The 26,224-nt window shown below is 49.4% G+C and overlaps 1 protein-coding gene across 8 annotated transcripts in view; it reads right to left on the bottom strand.

Annotated features, from left to right (window-relative positions):
• KIRREL3 (kirre like nephrin family adhesion molecule 3) overlaps positions 1-26,224 on the bottom strand; it is a 728,850-nt gene that overhangs the window by 66,971 nt on the left and 635,655 nt on the right. For all 8 annotated transcript variants that reach the window (XM_044997029.1, XM_044997031.1, XM_044997030.1 and 5 more), the window contains 2 exons: positions 25,527-25,654; positions 12,137-12,263 (listed from right to left, as the gene is read on the bottom strand). In XM_044997029.1, the coding sequence (XP_044852964.1) occupies positions 12,137-12,263; positions 25,527-25,654 (255 nt within the window). The remainder of the gene's footprint in view (positions 1-12,136; positions 12,264-25,526; positions 25,655-26,224) is intronic.

Here is a 26,224-nt window from a genome sequence, read left to right as displayed (position 1 = left end):
TCCTTGTACAACTGTGACACAGAGGGCGATTGCTGCTTTGCTAACCTGTCTCAGCTACTCATCAGGCCTGACATACTAACTACACCTAACATGCTATTGTCATGATATATACCCAAACCATGGCATGTTGAATATCACTGGCAAACAAATAACTCACTGACCATTAATATTCTTGCGTGGTGTATGTATGGGGTGTGTACAAAAGTTATGGACATGTGCTAGAGCTATTTTCTTAAAACATGTTTTGGAAGCAATGCATATGCCCAGTCTGCCCTAAACAATGGAATGGGTACTTGCTTGGCCAACCAGCCTGTTCGTCAGGCAGAGACAGTGAAGGCACATTTACATAAAAGGTAAACAAAGCCCTCAAGCTAATAAGGGGAGGAGATAACAATTCAGTTATCACCAGCAGAGGAGGAACTAGTATGAAGTCTTCACCAGACCCCATGGTGTCTCTTCCCAGCAGGAGAAAAGGAATTTTATCTGAGAATCCATTCCAATGGTTTCCTGGACTATAAAGACAGGCAGTCTGAACCTTACATGATAAGTAATTGAATCAACTGATTGTATGCAATATTACTGTATTATAAAAGCATATCAAGTAAGGTCTTGTTATACAACTAATGACACACTAGTACTTAATATCATTGTGAAATGTCTGTATTAACACTCTGATAAATTATGGGTACTTACTGCTATTATGCTTTAAAGTCTGTGACCAAACATAGGGAAAAGCAGGTTTTCTCCCAGACAGGAGGGAAGGCAGCTATCTACCCGTCTCCAATGAAATTAAGCAAGATGTGACCAAAGACAGTTAAGCTCATTTACATATGACTCAGCAGGGGGATGGGAAATCCCCAGGAAGGGAAGAACAGCACGAGGTCATCTAAGTCTGGGGACAAACCAGTGAGTTTGGGAGGATATAAGGAGAGAGAAGGAATCTTGGCATCCATCACCGGACAGACACAAGGGGCCAGAGCTTTTGTAAGCCTAGAAAGATGGGACCTTCAATCAAAGGGGTTGAAGTTTCTGAGTATACGTGAGAAACCTGCTCAGGCAAAGATCTTTCACTAGGAAGACAAGGGACATCAGCACCTTGTACTTCTGTAGAAGGTCCTGACTGAGAGAAAGCCAGCTATGGCTGGAAAGAAAAAGAGTGATAAGAAATCTCTCTTGAACCAAGGCTGGAGCTTGCTGAGTAAAGTCTTAGACACTTAAAAGAGTATTTTACTTTGATTTGCTTGTAACCATTCTGCCTTTATCCCTTGGACTTGAACTCACTTAAAACGAACCTCTTTTTGTTCATAAACTTGTTTTACTTTTAATCTAAACCAACCTGGTGCTGTGTGTAAATGGAAGCCATTGTTAACTCCAGTTTAAGGCAAGAAGCTGCTGTGCTTTTGTCTCTTTAAAGGGGCTACACGCCTTATAAATTCTCTGAGTGTCCCAGGAGAGGGCTGGACACTTTCAGTGCAGATGGTTTGGGGAAAATTTGAGCCTAGGGGTGCAGAGGTCACCCCGCGAGCAGTCACAAAGACTGATGGAATCCAGGATGGGGCTGCTGCGCTGTAGGCAGGCTGCTGGGGTCAGAGCGCTGAACCAGGGCTGCCCAGCACACAGGGACCTGCATGTCTGCTTGCTGGCTCTTGGCGTCCAGGCTGTGAGCCACAGAAGCAGAGCATTTAAAGCACCCAGGGTTACAGGGCAGGCGGTGACACAACCTCTCACTGGTCCCCAAAATGTCACAAGACCCCAAGGAAGTGGGATGCGATAAACACACAACACGATTTTGCCCTGGATGCACCTCTTTTTATGCTAACTAATCTACAGTCATGCTGACGAGGAACAAGCTGCTACGGCTTGGACACACTGTGTCTGAAAGGCAACGCAGGCACTTTGCCCACAGCTTGATATCATCTCCCAGTAAGGATGCAATTAGGGGAAGCTCATTTTAATGCAAAGGGCCAGCAAGATGCCTCTACACCACTGAAGCCCTCAAAAAGGGCTTGTGTGTGGACTTAAGAGATGCTCAGGCCTCCGTGCTGATTGGAATTTCATGTAGACATGTAGAATGTCAGGATAGAGTGGAGATGCTCTGGCCTCAGCTGCAGCATGTGGGGTACTTACAGCTGCCCCCACCTGTTCCTGGACTTGTTCTGTGGGCACCAATCTCCAGGCTTATCCAGCCGGCATCTTTCACCAGGGCTACCATCCACGCATGGGCATTTATAAAAAACAAACCCATGTTTAAAAGGGTGGGGGGAGAGGTCATTTCAGCCTCCAAAAGGAAGGAAGGAGAGATTTTTAGTGGGAGTGAAAAAATGTTTTGTGGTTTTAAAAATGTCCCCTGCCTCAGCTATGCAAAGCGCTCCTGAGGCTCCCCTCCGCACACGTTGGGAACAGAGAGAATGCAGCACCTCTGAAAATCAGGTCCCAGGCGTCTCCGGTTTGGATCCAAACAATGGAGACACCCAACTCGGTGGCCACTTTTGCAAACGTGGCTGCAAGTGACTGGCCCAACGCAGTGTGATGAGTGGAACCGGAGAAAGAGGCTCAACTCCGAGAGGAGTAGCTGGGTGTGGCAACACGGCTTCTGAAATGCCAGGGCTAGGCTGCTTTTCACCCAGAGCCTCAGCGTGTCACGCTGGCCTCCCGGCACCATGGCTTCCCAGCAGCGCCGCTTGCCTGCCTGCATCACTCGTTGCTCATGAAACACACAAGGTCAACCGGCAGAACCAAGAACAGAGCCCAGCTTTTCAGGCTGGGCTTTCACTACAGACTTCGTGTGCCCCTATATGTCAGCAGTTGAATGCTAGTTCCAAGTTCTGGGAGCACTGCAAGGCTGGGTGGACATCAAAGCAAGAAAAAAGCCTAAGTCGAGAAAAATGGCTTAATGATAATAAATAAAATAAATAAATAATAATAAAAGGGTCATTTTCCCCCTGGATAATGGATTATCAGCTTTGGGTCTGATTATTGCTTCAGGAGTTCGGAGTCAGAGGCTTAGCATCATGCTAACAGCATTCGGCTAAAGACCATTTCGTGAAATAATAGTGTAAGGTTGAAGCCTGTTTGCATCTGGGACTGGAGTTTGAGGCTCCAACAGGAGGTGGCTGCTCATGAAGGCTGCCAATCTCCTGGCTTGGGATTCAGTGCAAAGTGTCAGACAGCCCACAGGCAGTAAAAGGCTTTAAACAGGGTTGCTATGGATATAAATGGCGGTGCTGTCGGTTGTGGTTATTTTTAGCATCGCAGTGCCAATTTATTTGTGCAGCCCCAGCGGCTCACACAAAAGCGAAGGCAGATTGCTGACTCTGGAGCCTTTAAGGAATGAAAGGAAGGTCCGAACTTCCCTGGGGCACCTGAGTCAATATCCGCCTTTCCTTTGAGGTCTTTGCAGCATTAAAATCTCTTGGTGGGGGAGGTTTCATTTTAACTCCTTGCGTTCAGCAGAAGTTCTAGATGATGAGCAAATAGCAGGTCCTGTTCCAGTGGGTTGCATTAGTCACTGGTATGCCCAGCAATAAGCACCGGAAATGCAAGGTTCATTTTGATGCAGTAAGGCAGGTAGACAGACCATTTAGTCCATCCGTGCTACTGATACGGCCCCTGTTACTGGAATACTGAGCACCTCACGGTTGTTAATGTACTAATCTTCACCACACGCCTGCCAGATGCGGGCAGTGCTATTACTCCTGTTTGACAGCTGGAAAACTTAGGAGAAGAGGGCCTGATTCTACAACCACTGAGGTCAATAGCAACCCACTCCCCCCTTGACTTGAATGGGGCTGGATCACAAGGGGGCTTTGCCACGGTCACATAGGAAGTCTGTGGCGGTGCAGGGAATTGAGCTGGCATTTCCCAAATCCCTAAGCATTGGACCCACCGGCCTTCATCAGCTGCTCAGTTGTCAATAAAGTTGTGTTGACCGAGGCATAACTATGCATTACAGCCAACAGGGGGGACCCACCCGGTCCCTCTGCCAAGTACACCACCCCAAATGTACATCTCAGGAAACTGAGGCACAGAGAGGTGACACGAGTGCCCCAAGGCCACCCAGCAGATCAGTACAAGGGGACCTGGGGCATTTCTGGCTCCTATTCTCACCATTAGTCTCTCACCTGAGGAGACCTTGAACTCAGGTCCTGGGATGAAAAGGCAGAGAGGTTACAAAGTGAACTATCAAGTTATAATACAGCTGCGTCTTCCATTCTAGCTCTCTGATGTCGATCCCTCCACGCTAGGCTTATAGGGTTCCTTGGGTCTCTCACCCAGTGAGTCGTGGGTAATGAGAGGGAACCCTCATTGCAGGTGCTGTGGTCTGTTGTTCCCCATGCCAAGCTCAGGTAATACAGGCCTGCAGATCCGCTGCATTGCCAGAAACGGCAGGTGTTCGCTCCAGGGGCTCAGCCTGCTAGGACTAGCCGATGAATCAAGAGCTGCCCTGCTGCTCCACAAGGAGATTTTGTCTCCTGCTCCTATGCCATCAAGGTGGAGGGGAGCTCCAGATGCCTGCTCGCGCCACAGGGCAGTCACAGACCCTTGTGTTAATGTTACTATCTGCTGCCCGCAATGTAACGAAGAGAAGAAGGGATCGAGATAGACAGGGATGCCTGGCAAGGTCGCCAGCCGGTCGCCCCTCCTGCAGATTGGTTTGCACCGTGTCTCGCCTTCCAGCCGCTCGCTCATTTATCCTTATTATTGCAATGGCCCGTTCCCTGAGAAGACTGCCCCATCAGAAGGCAGGAGACGCGCTCTAGCAGGGGCCGGCAGCAGCTGAAGAACAAATTGTTGTCGGAGCTGTGAATTGTTTTTCAGAGAGAGAGGATTTATTGCATGTGCTTCCTCCCTGTGAGGAACAGGTTTGTGCGGAGCGGCTAGGACAATGCCTGGCACAAAATAGTATCTGTATTTATTCCCTGTGGTCACAGTAGTGCCTAGGAGCTCCAGTCCGGGACCAGACACCACTGTGCTTGGTGCTGTACAAACACGGAAAAAAAAGTCAGTCCCTGCTCAAAAGAGCGCTTGTCTCTCTGTAGCACCTCTCAGAGTCTGTCATGACTAGGCTGAAAGGTGTGGTGAAGATGTCAGCTAGTCTGTTCCAGCTCTCTAGTGTAGACAAGGCAGTGTTGGTTTTACCACATGTGAACCGGCTGAACTGGAGCTTGGTGGAGCTTCAGGGGCACTTAAGCACATGTTTAAAATGAAGCACATGGTTAATTTCTCTCCTGAAGAGTGACGGTTTCCTGATTCAGGGCCACTACACTTTACAAATAGACGTTACGCTTTGTAACACCACTGGGAGGTAGGCGGGCTTTCCATTTTCCAGGTGGGGAAACCGAGGCATGGAGTGGTTCAGAGACTTACCCTAAGCTGCCCAACGAGCCCTGAATTGGGCCCCATGACTAGAGTTTTTCTGTGTCACTGTACAGTCTTCCTAGCTTGTTTTTGATACAGAAGGGTCCCAGCCCACTAGGTACCTATTTCTTAAATGGTGGTTGCAGGCAAAGGCAACCCGAAAAGAGCTGTAGGAAGAAGAACTGGGAGAGTCTGTTGTGGTGGCGGCACAGCCAGTAAGGGTGGTCAGAAAGCTCGAGAGGCGTTTGGCTGGGTCTGGTTGCTGCTGATTCCTGGCACCCTTTTTGCCTCTGCTGAATGCTGCTAATCTGCATAATCCTCCCTTCTGTTAGAAGAGGCTCTGAATCCTACTTGTCTTTGGTCTGAGACTCCAGCTTCTGGAGGATTCCACGGTGGCCTCCAAACTCAGTGAACTGCTGACCAGGCCGTGGTCACAGGAAAGTGACATGGAATGGGAGGGAGGGCAGGAATGGCGAGATGGAATGGCTCCATCACTGCTCCTCAAAGGTCTTGTGGACAGGACACTGGACTGGGAGTCAGGAGACCTGACTTGGCCATTGGCTTGCTGGGTGATCTTTGGCAAGTCAAGTCATTTCCCCTCCCTGAGCCTTTCCCCATCTGTAAAATGGAGAAAATGAACCTGACCTCCTTTGTAAAGTGCTTTGAGATCTATATGAAAAGTGCTAGATAAGAGCTAGGTGTTTATTAGCACTAGTATAGTTCCCAGAAGCCCCAGCCCCACTGTGCAATATGCAGTCCAAACACATCACAAAAAGACAGGGTTAGATTCACAAAGGGATTTATGCATCTAGCGGACACTTTGGGCACCTAAGTCCATAAGTCAGAGCTTCAAAACACCTACTCAGCTGCTGCCTGAATTCCCTAGATGCCTACATTTCCACCCGTAACGTTCCCTGAATGTCCGCTGGTGCACAAAGCTGCCTAGCACATGCTTTATGCCCCCGCAAGAGTCCCTAGCATTCAGGCTGCATTGTCATTCACAGAACCCTTGCTCAGCTACCCTTAACCGCCTGTCTACCAGGACATCAGTGCATGGCAAGCCAGGGGTGAATCTATAGTGTACCAGCCCGCCATGCACGAACGTCCTGCGCAGACAAGCCTGAAGTTTCCACCGTTCCCAAGACATCTACGTTTTGGCAGCCGGGCATGCAACCAGCTACCTTGGTCCTGCCCTGCCCAGAAATTGAATGCCTATCTCACTCCTAAGCCCGCCCAGGGTCACACCCTGGGCATTGCATTGTCCAACGTGCCAGTGGGGCCCCTCCATCAGGCATGCTCGGAGAGAGCCTGTCTCCACTCAAAACGGCCAGCAGGGAAGGAGGAGGCGGCAGCATCCCTTGTAACCTTTAGCACAGGCCACTCACAAAAGAGGTGAGAGACCCCCGTTCAGTTCTCCCCTCTGCCTGATGTGAGAATGGGATTTGGACAACGGTCTCCCACCATGCTGGTGCGAGCCCTACCCACCACGCTAGAGAGGCAGTCTTGGTCTCTGGTTGGCCCAATGCGTAGTTAATTATTTATTCACAGTGGAGCAGCTCCGGCAGGAGAGATGGAGTGACACATATGCACACGTCATAATATCGCACCCTCCGGTGCCTCGGGCACTCCCCTGAGAATGACACTCCCCTGTTCTCCAGCCGACCAATGGGGCACTGACCGGGGGTCTCCCACAGGCAGGGGGAGTGTGCTAGAGGTTCTAACGAAGGCTGCCCTCTAACGTCTCCCAGCTGTGAATCCCAAACAGAGAGCAGGGGCTCCCTGCAGCCGGGACATAGGCCCTATCTCACCTTCCTCTCCCGCTAAATACCCAAAAGCCCAATGGTGAGCACACACAGCCAGACCCGGCCTCTGTTGGATTTGGAGCAGGGACTTGTACTCCTATCTCCCCAGCGAGTGCCTGGACTGCACCCTCTGCTCCAGTGCGGACAAAGGGGACAGCTTCAACATGGCAGCTGCTAGCCTGGGGCTTAGGGTGCTGCCGTAGGGGATCTGGGTCCAAGTGCCTGTTTTGAATCAGGCAGAGAAGGGATTTGATCACATGCCGCTCATGTAGCAGGTGAATGCACTAACCACTAGCCACCTCTTCCTTGGCTTGTTGTGAGACAGGGCTGGCCGGGGGTATGTGCCTCTCTCCAGGCACAGAACCCCAAGCAAAGGGAGGCGCCTCCCACCAACTAGGACTTACGTGTCTCACTATACTTGAGTGGCAGGGCTTAGGCCCGCCCCTTCCATGGCATTTTCTGTTCCAATAGCCCAGGCAGCTCCTGGCTCAGCATGCTGGCTTCAGTGAATCCCTTGCTCAGGTGTCTAACTCTGCCCTGACATTATCTAGAGAGCCTGGGTAACTCACTTGGGGCTGTGGATTCTGCTGGGCAGCAGGGCACCTAAATGTTAGGTGTTGCAGTGCTAAGCCTAAATCCTCGTTGTGGATCTAGCCCACAGTCCCTGCCCCAAGGTGTTTACAATCAGACAACAGACAACAGGTGGGCAGGCAGGGGAGCCCAAGCTATCAATGAGATGATTGTATTATAATCCTGATTTGGATCCAATTAAAAATAAGAGATGCCAATTTTCTGTCAAAAATAACAGTGGGCCAGATTTTCCGAAGAGCTCAGAAGAGTGAGAGATTATATGATAGATAGAAGGGATATATGGCGATCAATAGATAGATAGGCTGGCTCAAGCTGCCAAATTCAGATCTGGACACAGATTTCAAATAGCCCCACACTTGTGGCTTCTTGGGTCTGGGGTTTTGATCTGGGACATCAGCTGTTATTTTCTTTTGTGGTTCTTACTGTGGCATCTGGGTACCGTGTACGGAGAGGGGCCACTTGCAGACGTCAGAGCCAGGTTCAGGTCTGGAACCCCTCTAAAGTTCAGGGGCCTTCCGATCAGCAGGTTTGCTTCAGGACCACCTTTCCCTGTGACACACAAGTGCCTCCAGTGGCAGCTTCTTATTCCGTCAACCCCATTTGTTCTCAAAGACCTGCTCACAAAGAGGTAAAACACAGCAGATTTGCTGCTACGTACACCCCTAATTTTGTGTGCTTATGCTAAGGAGCGGGCTAGGGAATTGAATCCCAGCAGGTCTGCAAAGTCAAGAAGCCGAGGTGGGATATTTCCTGAGCAGCACCAACTTTATTTGTTCCCCTGTAAGCACTGCAATGTAAAAATCAAAGCTGGTTTCAGCTCCAGAGGACATCGGGGAAGCATTTCCCATCCCACTCCCCACACACGTGGCTTTGGCACATTACTCACTTGATCTGAATTCAGGGGGTGTATGTAACTGGTGGCAAGAGGCGAGAAGGTTCGCTGCTGTTTTTTTAATTTGCTGCTTTGTGTCCTGCAAGCGATTTTAATTGTAATTAAAATCCAGCCGCCAACCGGGATGGAGAGTGCGAGAGCCTGTGGGCAGGGCGGAAGTCAAGGGAGTGGTTGGCTCTCTGTGGCCTTGGGGTTTTCTTCTTAGCATTATCTGCATTTCAAATTAAACAGTGCGGCTGGCTGTGCTGCTTCCCCTCCAGCTTGCTTTTCTTCATGACAGCGAATTGGGCCTGAAGCCTGTTGTTTTGCCAGACAGGTGACAGACTATGCAAATTTCACGCTCTCTTTACACTGTTCCCAGTTAACCCAGCGCTGATCCTCCATGCAGTGGACAGGGCATTAAACTGGGAGTCAGGAGACCCAGCTTGTCATGGACCTGTGGGGTGACCCTGGCCAAGGCACGTCCTCGCCATGTGCCTCAGTTTCTCCATTTACAAAATGGCACTGAGACTTACCTTTCCTTTGTAAAGCACTGAGATACAAGAGGTACAAAGGGCTGTATAAGGGCTAGGGATTATTAAGTTCTCTTTGGGGCTATTGTCGCTTACATCAAGGGCTAGATTCACAAGGGGGCGGGGGTGCCTAACTGCCATTTTAGGCACCACTGGCATTCACAGAACTCCTGCTCAGCTGACTCCGACTCCTGGAGGCACCCGTGGTGCTGCAGTTTCCACCGTTAAAGTCCCAGAGGTGCTTGGGTACGAGCAGAGCCACCAAAGTCCTGGCACCACCCAAGAGCTTGGCCCCTACGGCACACCAAGGCCCTGGAGGGATTTATGAAGTAGGCGTTCCCCTGCCTATTTCACTTTTGGGGGTTGATTTGGTAGTTACCCGAGTCCCCCTTGTGACTCTAGCTACCCCCAAGTACTTCGGGGTGCGGAAAAGTGAAGAAGAGCTAGAGAATGGTCTAGACTGGGATCCAGGTTCAATTCCCTGCTCTGCAGTCCATGACTCTGCCACTTTTTCCTATTTGACCATGGGCAAGTCATTTAGGCCCAGAATTCACTGGTTACTATGGTGCCTAAATACCTTTGAGGATCTGAGCCTCAGGGTACGTCTACACTTACCTGCCGGTTCGACGCGGAGAGTTCGACTTTTTGGAGTCCGAACTATCGCGTCTGATCTAGACGCGATAGTTCGAACTCCGGAAGCGCCACGGTCGACTCCGGTACTCCACCTCGGCAGAAGGAGTTGGCGGAGTCGACGGGGGAGCCGCGGAGTTCGACCCCGCCGCGTGTGGACGGGTGAGTTGTTCGAATTAGGGTACTTCGAATTCAGCTACGCTATTCACGTAGCTGAATTTGCGTACCCTAATTCGAACCCCCTTCTTAGTGTAGACCAGGCCTGAGTGTTTAAGTTTCCCACTGTACAACAGAGATTGCACTGCACTACCTACCAGGATAACGGTTATCCTCACAGCTAAATACATTGAGGATAAATACATTAAAGATTGCGAGGGGCTCAGATAACCTGGTGATGGGGACCAGATAAGTAACGCAGATAGAAAGAAAAAACCTCCCACAGCTAATAGATACATAAACCTCTTTTAGCTAAAAGTACACTTGGCAATTCGGAAGAGACTTTCACCCAAGGATCTCCACTTATTTTACAGAGGCTACATTAATTCAGTCTCACCCCTTTATCATCATCAGTATTATTGACAATGGGACAGGTGCCTTTCACTCCCAGGCCGCTGGCCGAAATCCATTCCTAGATGGTAGCGACAGAAAGCAGTTGCCATCTGATAGCAGTTTGGTGGCCTATTGGAAATGCATTTAAAGGATTCAGCCTAGAAGCTAGTGTCCACACTGTAGGAACTGTTGCTGGAAGGATCAGAAAGGCCATGGAGTCTGAGTTCTTCCACTCCTCGAGTGAGGGCAGGTTGAGGTGCCTTGACAGTATAATGGGGTCGGGGGATGCTCGTGTTCCTTCGATTTGAAGGATAAATACAGATTGGGATTCTCAAAAAAGCCTAAGAGGGTTAGATGTCCAAATACCATTTGATTTCAGGTCTCCGCGTCTCAAGTCAGCACCTTTCACGAACACTGAATTCTCAGGATAGCTGTTGCTGCATTTTGAAAGTTCAGTGATTGGCTAAACATCATTGGCTGATCCCGACTGCTCTGGGCTGGAAACAGAACCAGGTTTCTTGTGTGATATTCTCTACCCTCCTGCACGGGTTTGTGCCAGGAGCATCCCACAAACAACTAAATTAGCCGTTACCACTCTAGAAAGAGATCTTGGCGTTACCATGGATAGTTTTCTGAAAACTTCAGCTCAATGCGCAGCAACGGTCAAAAAGGCTAGCAGAATGTTTAGGAACTATTACAAAAAGGAATAGGAAATAAGACAGAAAATATCATAATGCCACTATATAAATCCACGGTGCACCCACACCTTGAATACTGTGTCCAGTTCCAGTCGCTCCATCTCAAAAAGGATAGAGTGGAACTGGAGAAAGTTCAGAGAAGGACAATAAAGCTGATGAACAGTATGGAACGGTTTCCGCGTGAAAATATTAGGGCAATTCAGCTTAGAAAAGAGACGATGAAGGGGAGATATGATAGAGGTCTATAAAATCATGACTGGTGTGGAAACAGAGAATAGGGAAGTGTTATTTAACCTGTCCCACAAAACCAAAAGCAGGGTCACGTGATGAAATTAATAGGCAGCAGACTTAATACAAACAAGAGGAAGCATTTTGTCACACAACACACAATTAACTGGTGGAACTCGTTGCCATGGGATGTTGCGATGGTCAAAGTATAACTGAGTTAAAAAAAGAACTACATAAGTTCATAGAGGATAGGCCTATCAATGGCTATTAGCCAAGATAGTCAGGGATACAACCCCATGCTCAGGTGACCCTAAATCTCTGAATGCCAGAAGCCAGGAGAGGAAGACAGGGATGGATCGCTCCAACTGGCCTATTCTGTAAACTCCCCCTGAGGCTCTGGTACTGGCCACTGGTGGAGAAAGAACCAGTCTGACCCAGTATGGCCATTTTTATGTGCTTAAACAGGCTGCATTTCCTTGGGTACCCCAAACTAGGTAGCACGAGAGGGTGAAGATTCACAGAAAAAAAAGTGAATCATATTGTTTCAATCGTTAGGAAAAATGAAGTTTGACCTTGGGGCAAACTTCCAGCCTGGACATTTATCTTACCTGCACGGGCTCAGCCCATCCCTAGATAAGAACTCAGCAGTGTTTCCACAATGCCATGAATCCATTTGTCCCTCTGAGGTACAACCAACACAGTGTCCATAGGAAGTGGAGCAATATGTCTGGTTAGAAACCTTGCAGGTCTATCTCAGGGTGGCATTTGCCCTCAGAGTGAAACCTGCACACCATGAGCTATTAATTTAACAGGGACAAAACAGCGAGGCTATCTCATCACTTTCCAACAGAATAATGATAAAGAGATGTCAGGTACCGTTGACAGTCAGAGACACCTCCCGTTCACCGGCGCCCACCCGCGGAACCACTGCTCGGCAGACGTATTTCCCCGCATCCTCCTGGCGGACACTTTTTAATGTTAATGTGTTCTCGTTGCTCAGGACCTGAAAGAGGGGAAAGGCATGTTTTAAAGAAGGGCAATGCAAATTTGTTCAGAAACGTGAATGTGTTGTGAAAAACCAAATAAACATTTACAGTCCAGTGCTCAGGGGTTCAGCCCCAATGCTCCAGGTTTGCTATAAATGTAACCCTTTTTCATCAGAGCTGGGTGGGAAATGGCTTTCCCATTTACATACATTTTTGAGAGTTAAAAATTTGTTCTTATCCCAAATCAGGACAAAAAGTTGAAGTCTCAAAACTTTTCACAAACCAAAGAACTGAATTTTTCTTCAGTTCAAGTCACTCAAAATGTTTTGTTTGGATAATTTCAAAATATTTTCTTTCAATTTACACCTTTCTCCCCCAATTGTTTTCAGTCTAATTAGCTGAGATTTGGAAATAAAAAGTAATTTACAGACTGGAAAACTAGATTTTTTTGTTTAGAAAATGTCAAAACATTTTGTTTTGACAATTTTGAAACTCTTTTTCCAAAAATGTTTTGTCAGGAGATTCTTTGAAATTGACCCTGTTTCACAAACAGTTTTGGTTTCAAAGTGCTGGCATGTTTCAATGAACAAATGTTTTACTGAATCATTTTGGATCAGCACTAATGCTAATATAGTGTAACTCTCTGTCCCCCTCTAGTGACTCGACCATATACAGCATATATACATATACAAACTCTGTTACTGCCTCCCAGCAAAGAGACTAGTCATTGGTTCATTCACAGAATAATTCTAAAAAGAATGTTATTTTTTAAAAGTGTTCAAGCCCAAAGGCTTGGGTGCTGCATAGAAACGATAACTAGAACCGGTTAACAGAAAAAGAGAAAAACAACACAAGCATACACAATTTCTTAATGGTCGGGGAAATGTCTTCCCATTTTTCAAAAATTGAGTTTTGAAATTTCAAAATTCAAACTTTCCATTAGCTCTAAAGTTGGTGAAGACACAGGGGGAAATGTTTTGCACATATTTTGTTTAATTTGTTCCTCTTTTTATCCTAAAATTTAATTATTCAAAATGGTCACCGTTTCGAAATCTGAAACATTTCCACTAATTTTAAGAATGACTAAATCTAGGAAAATTTGCAAAGAACTAATCACTCAATAATTAGTCTGAGACTCAGAAAATCTTTGCAACCCACCCCCCCACCCACACTACGTACTCCCTACAAAACACAAATTGACAAAGGAATCAGAGAGGTCTGCAATGTTGATTAGAAAGATGCCACACGTGAACTTTGGGGAGCATTAGAGTGGAGTGCATTCCTGAATGGCAGGCCCTGGGCTGTGAACAGCCAACCTCCCACCTCCTTGAGAGTAAAGTCAGCCCTGTTGCCTTGAAGCAGTTGGCCTTACAGGTATTTTGCCACAATACTATTCAAAGCCTGATATAAATATAACCCAGAATAACAGAGTGGGGCTCCTTGTCCCCCTCTAGTGGCTGGGCCATGGATAGCAGACCACTAGTCTGCTACTGTCTCTCAACTCAGACACTAGTGTTTCAGCTCATGCTTTTAGATCTTACACTCCTGTGTTCCATCCCACAAATGACCTGAGCATGGGTGTCATCACGTAAGGATGACTTTGCTAGTCTAGCAGAGGCTAGTTCATCCATTGCTATCCTAGTGTTTTATCATTAGCACTGGCTGCCCAACAAGCAGAGGTGACAGCTGGCAGGTATAGCTCAGTGCGCTCCAACAAACCAAGGGCCATGCCTTCCACGGTAGGCTCACTGACTGCAATATAGTGCCAACAAGAGCCACCAGACATAATGGATGGCCTTAGCTGGAGAAGCCCTGTGTCAGAGGCAGGGGCGGCTCTAGGCACCAGCAAAACAAGCTGGTGCCTAGGGCGGCAAAATGTAGGGGGCGTCCCCTGCCGCCGGGGAGGGCAGGAGGCTGGGCCGGCGGACCTGCCGCAGGCATGACTGCGGCAGGTCAACCGGAGCCCCGGGACGACCGGACCTGCCGCAGGCATGACTGCGGAGGGGGCGCTCGTCCCGCGGGTCCGGTTGAGCTCCCGCAGGCATGCCTGCGGCAGGTCAACCGGAGCCGCAGAACCACGGCACCCGCCGCAGTCATGCCTGCGGCAGGTCCGCTCGTCCCGGGCTCCGGTTGACCTGCCGCAGTCATGCCTGCGGGAGCTTAACCGGAGCCGCGGGAAGAGGGGACCCGCCGCAGGACCAGGGAAGGGCGGCGCAGCGCACCGCGCTGCTTGGGGCAGCCTGATTTCTAGAGCCGCCCCTGGTCAGAGGCATGCCAGCTGGAGGATTTCATGCTACCCGTGTGTGCCTGGCCTGTGGCAAGGCATGTGCACAAAGCCTGCAGCGCCACACCTCTGTGCCTGCCCAAACTTGGAGCTGGTAGGAACAGCAGGCATGAGCACAGTAGGTATTGGCTGTTCATAGCATCTGCACTCTTGGTACATGACTAGAAACATTTGCTGCTTGAGGTGGAAATGTTATTGCATGAACTGCACTCTTGGGAAGTGGAGGTCCCACATGTGGAGAGGAGTCTATTCCCCCGATGATGTGAGAGCAAACAAGTAGATGTAATTATGTTTTATATTCTCTGTACGATCTGTAACTCCTATTAGTGCTAATGCAAGTAAGGCCAGTGTGCTGAGGAAAGAGCAAACCCCAGCGTGCGTTGTGCATGCTTTGCTGGTCAAGCTAATGACCTTAGAACGTGCCCCTTTCTGTCACATCATAGGGACACTTTAATACTCTGGAAGCTAGGCAGGAGGGAAATTAAATGAGTTCATTGATGCATTTGCCAAGATGCAGTCACAGAACTTTTCACCCAAGGATCTCAAAGCATCTTCCAAACACTGACTCAGCCTGATGGCAGGCTACGAGCGAGGGATTATTATCCCTGTTTTGCAAATCGTGGAACTGGGACGCCGCGAGATAACAACGTCAATGGCAGAGCTGCAAAAAGAACCCAGGAGCCTTGATTCTCAGGCCTTGTTCTAACCACTAGCTTGCACTCTCCCCCTAACTAAACAGGGCCACACTCTCAGATATTGGGGCTGCCACTAAACCACCTATTCCAAAGCCCAGGGTCAGAGGAAGAGCAGAATCACGTGCTGTTGTTTTGAGATCTTCTTTCCTGGCAACTTGGGGTTTGCATCAGCCTGCTGTCTTTGACCCTTCCCCAGAAACATGCCGAAAGCTGGAACGTTCGACGCACTGCCCTACTGCCCATCGCTGCAATTAGCAGGTTTATTAAAACTGGAAAAGTGCTGAAGCAAAGCGGGCTGATGCAGGCCATCAGCAAAATCCCAGCACCTGCAGCATTTAGAAATGTGATGAGTCTAAACCAAATAGTGGCTTTTGGAGTCAAGTATTTCTAATTACCTGTGGAGGCAGCTCATGCCAATGGCTAATTTCCCACCTATACAACCGAATCTGTCAGGGTGGGCAGGTTGCCAAAGGGGACTGGTGACAATTTTCCTCGGTAGCTGGGCGGGGCCTCCGCACACAGGCCGGAGAGATGCGGTGCCTGTTCTGCTCTCCCTGCCGACAGTCAGCTCTTTCTTTGTTTCTTTTTACCGGTTTGGTGCGTTTGCTTTGAGGGCACATCCAGCACATCAGTTATTGCCACTGCTGCGGGTCTGATCTTACAGCCAGCTCCTCCAGTTGTTCTGGGAATTTACACGGCTGCTTAGCAAAACACTTAATGCCCCTAGCAGCAGTTATACATACAGCGAAGGCACGTCATTTCAAACCTCCGTGTTTCAGGGAACTGCCCAGATCAGACTAGTCTTCTTTAAAATCCCGGGCTGGGTGTGAGGTTTCGATGAGATTCAGCAGCATGTCTGAAAGCTGTGCAAGGTCTCTATCCCTGAGCAGCGTGTCCATTGGCTGTACATCTCCAGATCTCTCTAGCTGCTTGGGTAGGGCAGGAGTTGACTACTTCACACCTCATTCTGAAAGTCTTACTGAGGTTGAGGGTACTCACTATGACCTCAGTGAGCAGTGGGGAAATTCTGGTTCCAAAGTTTGGGTGGGACAAGAACATAGGAATACAGAAATCACTGGCCTGCATCAGCCCAAAGGTTCACCAAGCCCTGTGTCCTGTCTCTGACAGTGACCAGACCCAGCTGTTTGAAAGGAAAGAGTAAGAGCCTTGCAGTAGATGATGTGGGAGAACCTGCCCTCTGTAAATGTCACATCCTGACCCCTAATAGTTAGAGACCTGAAGCATGAGATTTAGTCTCTTCCCAGACTCATTATTTTAGCTTTAATTACTCTAAAGCTGGATAGTCCTGCTTGAATGTGTATGTCCAATCCCGCTTTGAACCTTGCTGAATTCTTGGCCTCAGTGACAATAACTGATTTCTCAGTTTGGGGGTGGAACTGAAAAATTTAAAAAAAAAAGTCAGTTTGGTTTGAACTGAAACTGAATTTTTTTTGTTCGACTTGAAATGATTTTTTTGTTGGCTTTTCATTGAAAAACATCAGAAAATAACCCAAAACTCAACCTCCCCCTTTTATTAAATAAAGCTCAATTTTGAAATGGCTGAATCAAATCGTTTCAACTTTTTCCAGTCCTATTTTTTGACCCAAATGATTTGCCAGTTTCAACCCACATTCACTAACTGCTGTGGTGACACAAAAATACCTTTTCTAGACAATTTACTGTTCACTGAAAAAAAATTGCTCAGCTCTAACCCTGTGGCAGAGAGTTCCACAGTCCAATCACACATTGTGTGAAAAAGTGTTTCCTTTTATCAGCTGGCTGGCTCCGCATGAGGGCCCTGTCAACACTTCAAATCCCTTCAAATGCAGCTCTGCACACGAGCCAACAATCCCCTCTGTCAAATCCATCAATTCTCCACTCCTCCATCAGTTCCTCCACATCAAATCCCACAGCTTCCCCCGCTCTCCAGCCCACAAATCCATCCATCCCCTTTGACAAATCCATCAACACCCCCGCTCCCTTGCAATCCCTCAGCTCCCCCCTGAGCTCGCCCTGTACTGCCCTCTTTCTGGCTTCCCTGTTTTCCCTTCTCCTCTCCGTCTGGCTCCAATCTCCTCTCCTGGATTTCCTGCCCCCTTTCTCCAGTCTCTCTCCCCCCAAGCTTCGGGAGAGACTGTGGATCTTCTTCCTTCTGCTCCCAAAGTACCGCAAGCCAAGGGGTAGATTCCCTCCCAAAGCTCAGCCTTTCTGGAGGGAAGCAGCCATTCCCCTGCTGTTGGCTTGTGCTGTGTGGCTGGGTGGCTGTACTGGTGGTGGGGTGAGGGAAGATGGTGCTGGGAACTGCTGCTCTCCTCTCCTGCCCCATACAGGGCTGAGAGTTTGTGTGTGTGTGCGGGGAGAGACACTGTCATCCCCCTGACTGCAGGCTGGGGGGAAATGCTCCCCTTCCCAGCTCTCCCATAGTCACCCCCATGCTCGTGAGTCAGGATTGCAGGAAAAGGTGCTTGACTGGCAGCCTTGGAGTCCGGAGTCCTCCATCCACACAAAGGATAGAGCACAAGCAGCAGCAGTGAAAGCTTCCCCGCCCCATGGGTGTGTCGGATCTCCCAGCTCCTGATCTCGCTGTTGTTCACCACGCCCCAGCCCCCCACTAAGACCCACCAGAGGGAGCCTCGTCTGGTTGGCCCAGTTAGTGCCCTCAGCATGGGCTCTGCTCTGGCGAACCCTAGGAACTGCGCTGAAACCTCTGCTCCTTGGGCAGCTTGGCCTGCCAGCCTTCTTTATGCCCCCCCGCCACCAGCCCACAGAGGGAGGATTTAAGTGCCGCGGCTTGGGAAGCAGAGAGGCATAAGCTCTGGCCGAGAGGCTTCCTAAACGTCACTGGAGTGGAGCCCCAGTTTGATGGTCCATTGGACTCACTCTGTTGAACCTTATGGTCCTGAGGAAGCTGGGATCAACGGGGATTTGCGTGTGGACATGAGGGTCTGGCTGGTGGTCGTAGCCAAGTAGGCAGGTGGGTCAGTGTGGCAGGGGATCCAGGGATGTGGGGAACTGGGCCAACCAGGCACCTGAGGGGCTCAATACAGAGCAAGCTGTGAAGCTCTGGTTCCATATTTCACTGCAGGCGCCAGGAGTCGGCTGCCCGTCTGAAGAAGCATCACCTGTCAGCTCCTCTTGGAGTAAATGGAAGCAGTTCTGACAAATAACGCTAATGTCTGTATTGGTTTAAACCAGCCTGAGATGATGTCTAGAGCTGTGTGGGCCTTGAAATGCTCCACACCTGCCATTCGTTATCAAGGGGGAGCCAAAGAAAAGGGGAGACTGCACGTATGAACTGCTGGACCAAGCCGTTTTTAACTCTCCTGACTCCTAATGCATGGGACAGATTTACTGCTGTCTTCCTCAGCCTGGCAGCTAAGGGTTGCAAATTGATAGCAAAAGGATTTAAACCCCACAACAACTGCAAATCTCAGTGTAACCTCAACTACAGAGTTTCTACCTGCACCTCCACAATATTTATGAATATTGGGCACCGAAAAAGGGCTGGGTGCTGTGTAATCCAGAACAGAAAGAACCCCCCTGCCCGAGACAGGATCAGATAGACCTGTGTATATCTAGGGCAGAGTTCCATGCTGATCCATGTTTTGAAAATCTGCCCATTATGTAGGTGCCTAGGTGGGAGCTGAGATCTTTTGAAAATCTGGTCTTTTGTTTATAGCAGGAGTGGCAGTGCTTGCTCTAATTAAAGCCATATAATGGTTTTAGTTCTAACCACTTTTCCATTGCGTATAACTTCCTGAAACTATTACTTTACAGGCTTATATTCGCCATGCATGGTCATGCATAGATACATAGATGCTTCTTCCATATAGCTTGTTCTCTAAATGACCTGTACACCCCCATGGAAAACTACATTACCCATTTAGAAGATAAAGAAAAAAAATCAAGACTATTACTTTTTTTTCTATGTTCTAATAATGATAAATAATAATAATATCAGCTTCAGATAAGCTGCCTAGTGATTATTGACTGACTGGGGTTTTTCAGCTGTGACTCAGGCCATCCAGGCTTCCAAGCCTGTCATGGCTTTCTAGACAATGGCCTGCGTTGTGGTCCTTATTGGCCGAATAAACATCCCAACGTATGCTGAGTGCGGATGTCCACCTGGTGACGAATGCACTGCAGATACACATGCCATTCTCCCTCTGGTGCACTGGTAGCTTGCTGGCAATGGAGTGGAGGAGAAGTGTCATGTGATGGGCCTTTAATTGCCCAGGACTGCTGACCTCACAGTCTTTATGGGCTGGGCTGGTGTAAATCAGTGTTACTCCATTGACATCAATGAAGCTGGTTTACACCCGCTCTGTAACTGGCCCATGGCTTTTTTGTGTGTGCTCTCAGGGCTATTTTGCTAGCAAACACAGCGTTCCATCTGCAGCAGTAAGGGGTCATAGGGACACAGGCATTGCCAGCATGGATCAGACCCAAAGGCCATCTAGTTAAGCGTCCTGTCTCTGACAGTGGCCAACAGCAGAAGCTTCAGAGGAAGGCGTAAGAACCCCACAGTAGCAGATGTGGGATAATCTCCCCCTGCTCATGGTCCGATCCTGGTCTCTGTTAGTCAGAGATCTGCGGAAGCCCAGAAGGATGAGGTTTAATATCCCTCCCTGAATTTGCTGTTATCAATTGCTCTGGATATTCTTGACAGCGGTACAAGAGAATGGGACTCAGCACTCTTGTTTCTATCCCCACCTGCGCTACTGGCTCTGTTTGACCTGAGCCAAACTGCATTCAGCCATATTTCCGGAAGAGGCCCTTCTGCTTTTGGGAGTCTCATTTTCCAGGTGCCCAGATTGAGCCTCTCTGGGACTAATTTTCAGAGACACGAGCACAAACTCACAAAGCCAGCTGAAGTCAACAGAAAATGCAAGCGCTCAGCACCTTGGGGGAAAAAATGGTGGCACTAGCATGCAGTTTGCTGCCATCTCACTGCTCACTCTGCAGCTGTGTGCCACCCCTTCCCCCACCGTCTTGTCTATTTAGATTGTAAGCTTGGTGGGGGCGGGGGCCATCTACGGCTCTGTGAGTGTGCAGCACCTAACCCAACAGGCCCTCGGTTGGCCCTTAGGCACGGCTCTAATAAACATGATTAACAACGATAATAATTTGAGCTGGGCCAGTGATCACCTTTGAAAATGTGGCTTTAATGTCTTTCTGCTTCTTCTTTAGCTTCACTGCATCAGCCTTCCCAGCTGCGAAGCAGGGCTAACAATCCCTACAACCTCCCCAGGCTGGATCAGCCGTGATTAGTGTTCATGCAGCATGTTAAACTTTTTACAGTGGGACAGATCCTGACTTTCAGACCTCCAGCTGACAAAGCAAGACTTTGGCTGGAGTCAGGACTTCAGTGTTTGATCCTTAATCTTAAAGTTTCCTATCCCTGATGATGAGAAATTCAGATGATATCCCAAGGTCAGAAGGGACCATTGTGATCATCTAGTCCAGGGGTCGGCAACCGGTGGCTCGCGGCTCGCCAGGGTAAGCACCCTGGCGGGCCGGCCCGGGTTGTTTATCTGCCACGTCGGCAAGTTCGGCCAATCGCGGCTCCCACTGGCCGCGGTTCATGGTCCCAGGCCAATGCGGGAGGCAGGAAGTGGCGCGAGCCGAGGGATGTTCTGGCCGCGGCTTCCTGCCTCCCGCATTGGCCTGGGACCGCGAACCACGGCCAGTGGGAGCCGCGATCGGCCGAACTTGCCGACACGGCAGATAAACAAACTGGGCCGGCCCGCCAGGGTGCTTACCCTGGCGAGCCGCGAGCCACCGGTTGCCGACCCCAGATCTAGTCTGACCTCCTGCACAACACAGGCCACAGAACGGCACCAGAATATTTCCTGTTTGAACTAGAGCAGATCTTTTAGGAAAAAAAACCAAAACCATCCAATCCTAATGTAAAAATTGCTAGTGATGGCGAATCCACTATAGCCCTTGGTGGGTTGTTCCCAAGATACAAAGGGGTGAATGAATTCAACTCAAGATGCCCTTGTGTGTCTGGTAATTATCTAGGAATCCTCAAACGAGCAGTTTTAAATAACACTGAAGCAGCTGAACATCTTTTACACGTTTAAATACTATGGGGGGGAAATTTTGCAGTCAATGCAATCAATGGCCAATCCTCCATTGACTTCAATAGGGCCTAGATTTCACTGCAGAAGGAGGGGGGTGGTGTCTCTGAGTTGGTGGGTCTGGGGAGTTTGTAGCATGATTAGCAGTGGGAGAACCCAGCACTCCTTCGAGGACTTGTCCTCCCAGAGGAGAAGCTATCCTTGCTGGCTTCTGCAAATAGTCGCGCTGACCACACTGGAAGCTATTCAGGGTGAGCCTGCAGCTCTTCAGTTATCCCCGGCGTAGAGCGCTGGGCAGTGCTGGGCAAATAGTGGGCGCTCAGGTTTTACTGGCATGCCCGCAGAGCAAGAGGAAGCACAGAGGTCCGACGACTGGTTCCTCTGGAAGCCAAAGTGTGTGAGCAGGGCCGGCTCCAGGTTTTCTGCTGCTCCAAGCGGAAAACACAAACAACAACAACAAAAACCTGTGGCAGCCCAATCGCATCACTCCACTCTTTGGTGGCAATTCAGCGGCGGGTCCTTCGTTCCAAGCGGGACTGATGGACCCGCCGCCAAATTGTCGCTGAAGACCCGGACGTGCCGCCCCAATAGCGGCCTGAAGGCCGCTCCTTGGTATTGGCCGCCCCAAGCACCTGCTTCTTTAGCTGGTGCCTGGAGCTGGCCCTGTGCGTGAGATCCTGTCTGGAACATAGTTAACTTGCAGGCTGAGCTGCCAATGGAGGTTGGCAAATTCCCAGGCTGCTCCCAGGTCTTTTCTGTGTGGAGGTTCCCAGCATTTCTCCAGCCAGGTTGGCAGGTCCCTGCTTGCTGATTGGTGTGTGCAAGGGTCACTCCAGCAACTCTGCTAACGGCTCAGAAAATGGAGTAGGCAAAGCTGAGCTGTGCAGAGCTGAGATGGCCTGGGAGCACCTCGTAGCAGGTGTTCAGATAAGTGCTGCGAGGTGAATGAGGTTCATAGGGTTTGAGGCCAGATGGGGCAATTGTGATCATCCAGCCTGATCGCCACTGAATTTCACTCAGCTGCTCCTGCCTGCAGTCCATAGGCCTGGCTGAGCTAGAGCATCCCATCGAAAGAGCTATTCCTCAAATGCCACCACACCAGCTTGTGAAATCTCACCACTGCCCTCAGGGGTCTGTTACCCAGGAGCAGGCAGAGGGATTTTCTTTGTTCATGTGGTTCACTCCACTTCTCTGTGTCCCTGGCTGGAAGATGCCCCCTGTATGGAGCAGGAAGGTGATGGCTACTGCCCATTGACATGAGGTTTCAGGGCTTGAAAGCCAGACACGGCAGGGGAGTAATAGAATCATAGGACTGGAAGGGATCTCAAGAGGTCATCTGGCTCAGTCCCCTGCACTCATGGCAGGACTAAGTATTATAGTCAGCAATCACTGGACCAGAGGTGGAGGAGGGAAAAAGGTATTTCTTAGTCTTAAATTACATCTGCTCTGAGGCTCCTTCTGAAATCCACAGAGAGAAAGAGACCGCCACTGCGCTAGCTACCTGAGTGTGGAGGTGGCCAGATGGCCATATGACTCCACACTGTTAAAGGCCTAGAGATTTCACGCTCGCCTAGGACAGCACAACCAAGAGAAACAGCCAGTGCTTCATCACATCACGATGGGGGGAACTACATCACATCACGATGGGCTCCATCATTGCCCCCATCAGCCGGCCTGGATTTATTGCACTGTCCAGAGTCCAGGGTTAAGGCACCAGTTTGTAGCTTTGAAGCATCAGCCATGTAGAGGCTTAGCCGTGGCTTTCCAGGCCCGGGAAGGAGTGATCGCAATGTTAAACACGTAGATGATTTATAAAGTGCTACCTGCCAGCGAGAGGTTAACTGCAGTTTTGGCCTCTGCTTAACCCAGATGCCGCTCATAATGGGAGTCAATTCTGCTTCTATTAGGGCTACTTTATGAAGATCTCCTGTGGGCAAGAGAACATGCAAGTGCTGAGTGCACCATGGAAACCAGCGCTTGCAGCTTCTTGCCCTGGTCACTCAGACTTGATTGGGCCAGTTATAGAAACCAAGCAGCTTGTCTTCTGCTAAAGCTGTGGGGTTCTCCCCGTCTTTTCTTTAAAGTGGATTGATTTTCCTGCAGCCTGGTTGCTATGGGATGGGATGGGCACATAAGCCAATGGAGCTGTGGGGTCTGGATGCCGCAGTGGTGTGGACTCTATAGCATGGCTTCATAGGCCTATGCTCACAGCTGTTTCTTGTAATCTAATGACTCCAGTCTGGGAACCATATAATCCCCCACCCAGTTAGACCAGCTGGGTTAGGGGAGCGCAGAATGCACTGTGTATACAAGCAAGAGAGCAGCATCCCTTGTGGACTCTCTACCTGGGAAAGGTGTCATGGTCCAAAAGTGTCCCAAGTTACCGCAAAGGGACATCCCAATCCATCTACCCTCATCCTAAAATGGCACTAGCTACTCCCCCACAAGGAGGAGGATTTATAGACGTATGAAAGTCTGGAGACAGGAGGATGGAGGGCAGAGGGGAAATGGGGATTTCCCTGGAGGGACTGAGCAGACGAATCTTCAGGACCACTTGGAAGATGGTGAGAGACAATCTGTGCTTCACACCCTGCTTTGCCGACGTTTTGCAGTGCATGCATCCCACTCTTCACACTGCTCTGGAAGAACTCGTGGGAAAGCAGCCAGAGGTGACTCTGAGCATGGTGAGATGACAGTGGCCAAGGGAGTATTGAAGCGGGACCAGGAGGAGCAGGAGAGCATTGGAGATAGCTGGGAATTTAGCCAGGTGGGCTAGAGGAATGCATATGTACCCCACATATGCACTCTCACAAGAAAAGGCCTGGGAGAGGAGCCAGAAGGATTGGTGAAGCTCAAGAGAAGGATCAGGAGGTCCAATATCGAGTCAAGTTCAGGGTCTTGATCCTTATCTTCAAGGTGCTCAATGGCCTGGGTCCAGTGTATATTTAAGATTGTCTACAGCTCCAGCATGAAGTCTGTAGTCAACAATTCTAATCCCCTGTCACAGTGGAACTTTCTACAATAAAGGTAAAACTCGTCTGTGCAGGAGACAGAGCTTTTTGGGGGGTTTTCTGAGACTGGCATGATCTCCCAAAGGAACAAAGGACTACCACAAACCTCATCACCCTTCATTGCAAGGGCAAGGTGCACTTCTCTGACCGGCCTTTTCTCACAGGTCCAGAAAGCAGCATGGACATTTATTCAAACCAATACGTAAATAACCCCCTACCAAAATAACAAACTCCATGGCACACACAATCCTCCCCCTGGGAAGGTGATGAGAGAAAGAATGAACCGTATGTTACAGATGTTAATGCACAGCTGGAGCTCAGATACTCCGGTGATGAGGACAGTATAAGAACCTATATAGAATAGAATAGCCCCCAATTCACCACTATTGTCCACAACCCAACCCCTTTTATTATTGTATTATTCAACTAAAGCAGTCACTGCTGTAGGGACAATTGCATCGTGGGCATGTTGCTAGAGGACTGCTTATATATCAGTACAGATACTACTGCATCTACACAGGCGTGGTGTTGGTAAAACTACACCGGCAGAGGGCTTGTGCCACTTTGGGAACTGGTTGAACTTCGCTGGCAAAAGTTGAGGCTTTTGTTGGATGGACTCAAAATTGAGTATGGATGGCACTGCGGTATATATTTCAGATGTCCAATATTTGTGGATCTCTGTTCCACAGCTGAGATGGATGTTTGCCTATGACACCTGTTTCACGAAGGGATAATTCCTTACATAGCTACAGACAGCAGGGTCTCCTGGACTCTTCAGGGGATCAGGGCAGTTATACAGGAACCAGAGGAGGGTTTGACCCTGTGAACCCTGCACGCTCATTGAGAACAACTTGCAGAACCGGGCCATAACTAAGCTATTCTAGGTGCTGAGTTCCCATAACTCTCCCTGATTTTGGTGCTCCACCCTGCGGAATTGTGGTTTATCATTTGTTTTACTGTAAGCACCAATCTCCATTGGAGCTCCTGCACTTGGCAAGAGACAGTCCATCCCTCAAAGAGGTTATGATGAAACAGACTCTCAGAAGGGATGTGATTTGCCCAAGGTCACGCACTAGGTCGGTGGCAGAGACTGGCCCCGAACCCAGCTCTCCCGAATCCCAGTCCAACGACATGTCCATTCACCTAGCATGGCCCTCCAGGACTCACCCCTGATTCAGAACGTAGTGCAGATGACTGAGATTCTTACCACGCCTGAGCCCCGCTTCATCCAGACGATGGTCAGTGATGGGTTCCCAGTCCAAGCGCAGCTGAACACGGCATCTGACCCCAGGTCGACAAGGAGGGACTGCGGTTCTGTTGCCATCCTGGGACCAACTGTGCGTAGGAGACAAGCAGAGAAGGTGACTGTGTGGAGAAAGAGAGACAGATCCACCGGCCAGCACTATCCCCAGCCTGATCAGTGATGGGCTAAAGGTTCAACCAATCAGAATCTCCTGGGCCAAAAGGGCTCTCAGGATGATGCAGGCCCCTGAGCTTCCATCATCTCCCCGCTCCTTGAAGCATGCTCTGTTTTCACAGACTCATGGAAATGTAGGGCTGTAAAGAATCTCAGGAGGTCCCCAGGTCCAGCCCCCTGTGCAGAAGCAGGACCAAGTAAACCTAGACTGGAATGTGCAACCTGTTCTTAAACACCTCCAATGATGAGGATTCCACAACCTCCCTTGGAAGCCTGTCCCAGAGCTTAACTACAGTTATATATATATATATATATATATATATATACCGGTATATATATGAAGTTTTCCCTCGTTTCTAACCTAAATCTCCCTTGCTGCCCCTTACTTCTTTTCCTACCTTCAGCAGACCTGAAGAACTATTGATCACTGTCCTCTTTCTAACAGCCCTTCACATAGCTGAAGACTGTTATCAAGTCCCCCCTCAGTC

The sequence above is a fragment of the Mauremys mutica genome, chromosome 22, assembly GCF_020497125.1.
Source record: "Mauremys mutica isolate MM-2020 ecotype Southern chromosome 22, ASM2049712v1, whole genome shotgun sequence".
Classification (NCBI taxonomy): domain Eukaryota; kingdom Metazoa; phylum Chordata; order Testudines; family Geoemydidae; genus Mauremys; species Mauremys mutica.
The sequence above is the reverse complement of the archived record's forward strand: the minus strand, read 5'-3'. Positions and strand labels throughout refer to the sequence as shown.